We start from the raw sequence: 8,272 nt of genomic DNA on the forward strand, positions 1-8,272 counted from the left end.
AGCAAGAGTAGCATTTAGTACCAAGAGCAACCAGAAAGGCATTGGGAAGGGCCAGGCAGCCCCTGTTGCTCTGGAGAGGAGGGGGCAGCAGCTTAGGTGCTTTCTCTGCCTGTATCACTCGTAACCACAATGGGGAAAACAAACAAACAAAATCAAAAAGGCAAAAACAGAAAAGCAACAAACAGCAAAGACTTCTGGGCCCGGGCCTTGGCTCAGTCAGTAAAGATCCAACCATGTGCAAACAGAAGAATCTGTGTCAACTCTCCAACAACCACACAATAAGCCAGGAGCAGAGACACACCCTGGTAACCCCATCAATCAGATCTGTGGGGCTCACCGACCAGTCAGTCTAGAAAAACTGGCAGACTCCAGGTTCAGTGAGAGACCCTGACTCAAAACGTAAGGCGGAGAGCGGGGCAGGCAAGCCCGGGAGACTATTTAGTCTGAGCCAAAGGTCACTTAAAACCCACGGAGGAACTAACTTCTGTCCTCCCAGGGGGCCTGTGACTGGCGGTCTGAGAAGAGCCATGTTTAAATCAGCCATGAGGAGCTCAGGTTTGACTCCCTCTTCCTGACGGAATGAGTATTCCTTGGCATCTCCTTGCAAAAGCTTTGAAACTCACAGAAGTATTAAAAGGTGAAAAAGAAAAGTATAATTTTATTTTTCGAAGGAGGAATACATCTGTGTTACAGTTAGCTACAGTACAAAGAACAATAAAATAGCACCTGGGATCTTGTAAGATGTTGACAAGATTCTTGACTCCATCTTTCTTATTTAGCCCCCCCCACCCCCTACTTCTTCAGCTTCTGCGCCACCAGCGGCCTGATTTTCATGCGAACAGCCTTGAGGGAATAATCTGCCCCTCTGAAGGGGATCCAGACGACCCCGTTCTCTATCTCATAGGGGCTGTTGTTCCTGGGGTCATAGGTGCCCCCGGGATAGTAAATGCCATTGAGATTGGCAGCCTGGCAGCTGTTGTACCACCAGCCTCCCCCATAGACCTCGGCACAGTTCTCTTCCCACTGATCCCCGTCCCTGTCAAAGGTACTGAACCGCATGCCGCTGTGTGAGGTGTATTCGGGCCCCTCCTCCACAGAGCCTTCTGTCAGAGCGTCTCCCGCGGTGCCCCGGTAGGAGGAGACCTGCAGGGCGTAGCCCTCCGCCTCAGAGCCTACCCGGAAGTGGTACTCGGCATAAGCCCGTTCTCCAGCCCAGTCCTCTAATTCTACCCTGAGGACAGAGGCCCCCAGAGTGAGGGAGTGGAGGTAGTCGTTGCCTAGCCAGAATTCCCCTTCCCCCTTGTCACTCAGGCTGCCGAAACCTGTCTTGTAGTCTTGCCAGGTCCGGTTAAAATTCAGTGATCCATCCATTCTCTGCTGGATCAAAAGCCATCCTCCCAAACTGGTCTCTTGATCGCAATAAACAGATAAAATCTTACTGGATCCAGGGAGCTTGATACTGAAAATGCCACTCTGGGCACCTGAAGGATGTGTTTGGAGGGCATCATCACAGTCTAAAAGAAAAATTAAGCTGGTTGGAAGTAGTTGCTCTCATTTAAATTTACAAAGAAAACACTGCCCAGATTAAAGAAGATAGATACTGCCTGCCTGCTTGCCTGTCTGCTTGCCTGTGTGCTTGTCTTCCTCCCTCCCTCCCTCCCTCCCTCCCTCCCTCCCTCCCTCCCTCCGTCCTTCCTTCCTTCCTTCCCTCCTCCCGTGGAAAAAAGATGCACCTACATTGAGATGTAATATTAAATAGGTAAAGAATACTTATGTCTTCAAAGTGCAAACTTTCTTCAAATGGATTCTAAATCTTATTTGCACATACTAATAGCAGATGGTCATCAGAGGCGGCTAAGCATCCATCAATCAATATAGTAAGAGAACAAATTTTTTTTTTTTTTTTTGGTTTTTTCGAGACAGGGTTTCTCTGTAGCTTTGGAGCCTGTCCTGGAACTAGCTCTTGTAGACCAGGCTGGTCTCGAACTCACAGAGATCCGCCTGCCTCTGCGAACAAATTTTTAACCCGATCTAAATGTCAACTGAGACGTAACACCGAATTTAAGGTTAGTGAGTTGGATGTCACCATGGCACACATTTTGCATGGATTTGGTTAAAACAGACTCAGAATTGAGTTTCAGAAGAATTTGTTCATTTATTTGAAATATATTTATTGAGAAACGAATGCACTGTTAAGACATTTGGGAATTACAGAGATAGACGTGCGGCCAAGTCCCTGCCCCCATGGAACGTACAGTCTAGCACGAAAAAGGAAAAGTGCAATCTCAACAAGGCACTCTGGAAGGTTAGGAACCGGTGCAGAAATGGTTAACTTAATCTAGGGGGTCAGGGGAACTTCCCGAAAGTTAAGTGTGGATACCTCTCGATGCCCGCGATTTGGCACGGCCCCTCTTGGTGGTCCCAGCTTCTCCAGCATCGTGAACTTCACTTCCTGCCTCGTCTGCCATTTTGTAGGTCTTGGTGATCTGCTGCTTTCTGACAGTGGAGGTTTTACTACCGGAAGAATAACTAGGAACATGGGAGCCTGGGTCCTCTAGGCCAATGTCAGAGCCTACAGCCTCGGTCTTACTGCCAAATTCTTTGAAGTTAGAGGACAGCGAATCGAAGTGACTGTCAAAAAAACCAGCTTCCTCCGGGAAATTTTGGGCAAACGAGTCAAACCTGCCGCCAAAATTATGGCCCCCGCCTAACTCAATGGCGCCACCACAATCAGAGGGATCGTCGGAGGTGACCACCTCCTTGACCACTTCTCTGCGGCCGTCGGAACCCGTAACAGTCTTGGTAATGGTTTTAGAGCATGAACGGCGTGTGGTGCTTGTACCAGAGGAGGTGACTTTCTCGTTTCCAATCAGGAGCTCCTTATCTCCCTTAGAGGTGGTCAGTTTACCAGTGTGGTACTCTTTCTTTATTGCTGAGCTGCTACTTCCTGTGGACTCTGAAAATTCACCCCAGTCCGGGTTGCTAGGCATGGGGTTCCCAGAACCTAAGCTATTTGGCCTATAACCTCCAGGCTGAGAGCTTCCTGAACTCCCGCGTCCATCAGACCCCATAGCCCAGGGGCTCCAACTTCCCTCACTTCCAGGCTGGGAGCTTGCAGGACGCCTATGCTCAGATACACCAGGTGTCGGTTTCAAGGGGTTTTCTGCCTCTGCCTCTGGCCCATGTGTTGGAGAGTCTCCTCGAGAATCCCTGCGTGAATTCCCACCCTTCCCAAGTCCCTCCAGCTCCATCCGCATCTGCCGCATTTCTGTTAATGCCTTCCACTCTGGAGGGGCCTCCTGAAGCTGGCTCTTGTAAGTTCCGGGAATCAAGTCGGGAAGGGGAGCCATTTTTAGTGTTGGCAAGTACTGCTTCTCTTTCGCAGGAAGCAGGTCTTTAGCGATGACCTGCTCCAGCTGCTTTTGCTGCTCTTCGTAGTCCCTCAGATCTAGCTGATGGACCACACCCCTGCTGCAGGACCCTTTGCAAGAGCGGATCTTGATATCAATGTCCACCTGAAGAGAGGAAGAAAGAGAAACGAATTATGTCTAGTGACAAAATGGGTTCCTGGTAACTGGTTTACATCTTGGACATGGGTTTCACTTCTTGGAATACCGGAAGAAAACACTTTTTACTTTTCCCAAGGCATCTTCACTGGAAGCCCTGCAGGGGCAGGGAGGCGGTGCAGTGGGAGCTATTTGGATCCATTTTAGAATTTGAATGGGAAAAGAGAAAGTTACTGATCCCTGTGAATGGAAGTCCCTCACTAAAGAGCCTCCCTGATGCTGGAGCCAAGGGTTCAGCATGAGATGGGCAGACAGGGCAGAGTGTGTTCTTTTGAAGTATGCTGTGTTTACCCTTTAAGAATTTCCTTCTGTTTTCGTTTCTAGGATGGAGACGCTTCTGTTTCGGGTGGCTAATGGACACAGCAGCCACTCAGAAGACTAGCGTCTTCCTTCTCCTCCTTACACAAACCCAAAGCAGTTGGGACCTGGGCTTCACACCTACCTCCAGGCGCTTCATGTCGATCAGCTGAGCCCTGACATTCTTCTGCAGAACTTGGAGCTGCTGTGCTTTCTCTACGACTTTGCGCTTCAGGATCTCAATTTTGCGTCTCAGCTCTTCGGATACTTGGCCATATGTGTTATCAAAGTCTGAAACAGAAAATGGAAGGCATTCAGGTGGCTGCAGACTGATTTGCTTATTAAAGCAAAACAACAACAACAACAGAAGATCAAACACCCAAACAAACGATAAAATGGAAAATTGCTCATAAACATTTCCACACTTTTTTCCTTTGCAGCCTGTTCTCCGGGTGTGTATTCTGAGAGCTTCAGGCTTAACTAGATTGTCCCCCACAAAAGCCATCCATGTGTATTAGTTATAACTGGAAATCCAAATAAATCCAGAAGGAAATAACTTTGGAGTTTAAAACAGAGGTTTGGTAAATAGTGAGTTTGATCACATCCAACTATTTTATCATAACTTCACTCAAGGGACTTGAATCTATTCTTATATGTTAATGTTGAGGAAGTTATTTTTTTCTGCCTGGAACTTTGAAATCATTTCTAAGAATTTTGGGCATTGCCAGGGTCAGTCACCTGCCAGCTATGGCTGCACCACTGACATTAAATTGTTCAGTGTAAGACCCGGGACTTCCATGGAGTCCAGAGGGACCTCAGTGCTTGCCAGCACTGGCGAGTCCTACGGGGAACACTGAGCATGGTCCTGTATCTCAATTTGTTTTAAAAAAAAATATGTAATTGACTCAGCAGAATCTGGAGCTGACCTCTAACTTGTGTCTTTGAGAAGTCCCTTGACCTCTGAGACTCCTTGTCTATGGGCCAGAAGCAGAACTGTTTGGACGGTCTGCCTCTCCTGATTTTCAATATACGGCATGTTAAAAATCTAAGCTGATTTCTCTAACTTTCTGGAAATGACATACATCTCCTTAAACTTGAGTGGTTCCCGCACTGAGAGCTTTGGAATAGGATCATGGTAGCTTTGAGGAAACGTTATAATTGGGGTTTTTTGTTGTCTTCGCTAGAAAGTCTGAGCACTAAAAATGTCCTACTCACTGTTTCCATTAGTGAAGTCCCCTCTCAAATACTCCATAATATTCCTGGTCAGCGTATTAGAATCCTTGTTGTTCTTTTGAAAATCAAATAGTGAGTTTTTGAGCTTGTTTATTCTGTTGGTAAAATCTTGATTGACTTCATCAATCAGCCCTTTCATCCTGCAGCCAGAAGGGCATTTGTGGTTCTGAAAATGAAGCAAGGGGGGGGGGAGTTATATGAAAGTTCTATCTCCTAGTAAGTTTTGTTAAAACAGTTCCTGCAGCTTCCCCTCCCCAGCTCTTCCAACTACCCACCGAGGATAGCTCGGAAGACTAGTCAAGAGGCCATGGGGAAACTCCAGAGTGAAGGACCACTTAGTCTTGTGTGAGGCTCTGGGGATTCTGAAGTCCTACTGTCATACATCCCATTCCTTTATTCCCCCAGAGACCCTTGATAACTACACAAAGCCTTAGGACAAGGTTCGTTCCATTTTCTTTCTCTAATTTGGCGTGCAAGGAGCTGGTTTTCTGTTAGATTATCTCTGAAGGGGGGGGGGGAGGTTTTCAGGACCCGCTCAGTGAGCCTGCAGCTCTTTGTGCCACAAGGAAGGACACCTGCTCACCAGGTCTCCTGCTTACCCAGTCATCATCAGAGCAGAAGGGCCAGTCTGTCTCTTTGCAGTGACTCTGCTGTCTCTCCACAACTCTTGGGCCACGCACTCCGCCTCCTTCCGCTAAGAATTCACCTCCGGTGTCAGTGTCTGAGGTCTTCAAGGGTTCATTCAGACATAGGGAAGGGAGCAGAGGCAACAATGTTAGCCATTATGATGCTCATGGTGGAGACATTATGATGCTCACAAGCTCCAAGAAAGAAAAGGCAGAGGGAAAAGGCCAGTTTCTTACAGTCAAATGAAAATTCTACTTATTTTATGAAGTCATTATGAGAAGCAAAGGAGATAAAGGTCATGAATTTTTTTAAAAAACTGTGTTTAATGTTCATTAAACACCCGCTAACTGTCAGGGGTTTTAAACGAAAAATAATTTGGATTAGCAGAATTAGTTAAATTTCATCTTTTTCTTTCCTTTCATGACCACCAATGAATAAAATAGCTGAAAAAGTCTAGTTCTTTCTCTCCTGTAAGTCCTTCTGTATGCGAAGACCCGCGCCCTCTTGTGCTGGCTTTCCCTCGCTCCTTCAGGTTTCTATGGTAACCTTTGGAGAGGGCCCATGACCCAGGCAAGCATTGATCAAGGATAGAAACGCAGGGAGTTAATAGTTGGCGGTGTTTTTGTCCTACAATCATGCAACTGTAGATTTTCATTCAAAATGAAAACAATAAACAGTTAAAGCAGTAGTCCGCAGCTAGCAATTTTTTAACACCCTATAATTAGAAACGCAGAGTTAAAAATTCTCAGCTATAAACCAAATGCACTATTAAACATTTTGTCCGAGCAGACTTTATAGTTCAATGGCTGAAGATGGCGTTTAGGGTCCATTGTTTTCACTCTGTGAGGCCAACTGACAAGCCTTCCAATGCCACTGCTTTTGTTTGGGTAGTTCATCCTGATCATTAGTCAACACAGACTAAGTCTTACTTGCGAGGATTCAAATAACCCTAATTATCATAATTAAAGGAACGAAGAACAATTCATTTAAAAGAACAAGCAGAATCCTTTTGTATAAGAAATATAATGGTAAATTCAATTGCATTCCAGAATAAAATAATCCAACAAAAAAGCAGACAGAAATTGAATACAATAATAAGAGATTAGGAAAATAACAACTATGAATTACCCAGAAATATTGCTTTAGCTGGTGATTTTAGCTAAATAAAAGAATAAAAAAATGTTTTATTCTTTACTTTCTGATATCAAGATTTGTGAATTGGCGAGCCAAGAAGGCAACTGAAATAATATGCTGCCTGAGTCACTGATCAGGATGTCACTGAGTTCCTTGGGCATAGCTGACATGTTTGGTAAATTAGAACGCTTCAGAAGCCCCACAGATTTAGGTTTCTTTCTTTTATATGTTTTTGGAGCTTAATTTTGGAAATTTTTTGAGTATTTACACGTTATCTATAAAAAGCAGACAAATCCAAGGAACACAATGCCTCATAACTGACTCCTTCTGAATTTGCTGTATGTTTTCAAAGGTAATAAATTTGCTTTTTTCCTTTAGGTCTTTAAGGAGATAGAAAAACTATCTTTTAGAGCTGGGGATGTAGGGCAATGGGAGAATTCTTGTTAGCATCTAGAAAGTTCTGGGTTCAGTTCTCAATGTTACAAACAAAGCAAAACGCTAGAGAACAGTAGCACCAAACCTAAAACGTTCTGCTCATTGCAGACAAACAGCCAGAGAGTACAAGTTAGAGACTAATTCTCCAATGTTCTGTTCTGCTAGTGGGATGTCTCCAGACCTTAGAAGGACAAAGGTTGGGGAGATTCACCAGGCTGGCAATCTGACAGTGTAACTCCACTGTAGAAAGCTTTCCTGGCATGCCCAGATGCTAGATCAATCCCCAACACCATGAAAGTCCATAACAAACAAAAGTGCCCTGTTTGAAGGCTGAATCTGACAGACAAATCACCCTGTATGACTGATGTCAGGACCTCTCGAGAATGTGGTCCCTCAGTTCCCTCCATGGCCTTCCCCTTGACATCACACTACCCCGTGGACTTGTGGAGCCCATTTAGGAATCTGCCTCCATGGCCTGGCAATTATAAAACAAAACAGATATTAGAACGAAGACCTGGTATAATAGTCTGTCTGCTATATTAGACCTGATAGACTCCAAACTCAAAGCACCTTGCAGGAGAAATACTGAGCATGAGAGATAAGGAGGACATACCCAGACTGTGCTGGCCACACTCAGGATGAGGCAGGCAATCTTCAGGGAGAGCATCTTTCCCGTGTCTAAGGATGGCTCATGAGGGTCACTGCAGCCAAAGACAGGAGGACTGACTACTCTCAGCTCCCATCCTACTTAAGTCTGCAGGAGGCTGAGTTAATCATCACCTTTGTCCTGCTCAAAGAGCCAAAGCTCACACCGAGTCCGCTGCTCTGACCATAACTGCTGGCATCCCAGAAATTCTTGCTCAATTCTCTGTAGCTTGTTTGCTTCTGATAAGTTGTGGCAAATGGTAGCATTTGATTGTGCAGCCAGAAGCTGGGGGGAGAATTCCACATTCCAGGAAGTAGGGGACCATTTCCACACC

At 45.6% G+C, this 8,272-nt stretch overlaps 1 protein-coding gene across 1 annotated transcript; it reads right to left on the reverse strand.

Annotated features, from left to right (window-relative positions):
* Positions 1-630: 630 nt before the first annotated feature.
* Fga (fibrinogen alpha chain) lies at positions 631-8,063 on the reverse strand. Its single transcript, XM_038347531.1, has 6 exons — positions 7,906-8,063; positions 5,696-5,824; positions 5,079-5,262; positions 4,009-4,154; positions 2,381-3,515; positions 631-1,514 (listed from the first exon to the last, which is right to left on the reverse strand). Exons 1-6 carry the CDS (start codon positions 7,957-7,959, stop codon positions 793-795), a joined length of 2,370 nt encoding a protein of 789 aa, XP_038203459.1. The 5' UTR covers positions 7,960-8,063; the 3' UTR covers positions 631-792.
* Positions 8,064-8,272: the final 209 nt, after the last annotated feature.

Source organism: Arvicola amphibius, chromosome 11 (assembly GCF_903992535.2).
Source record: "Arvicola amphibius chromosome 11, mArvAmp1.2, whole genome shotgun sequence".
Classification (NCBI taxonomy): Eukaryota; Metazoa; Chordata; class Mammalia; order Rodentia; family Cricetidae; genus Arvicola; species Arvicola amphibius.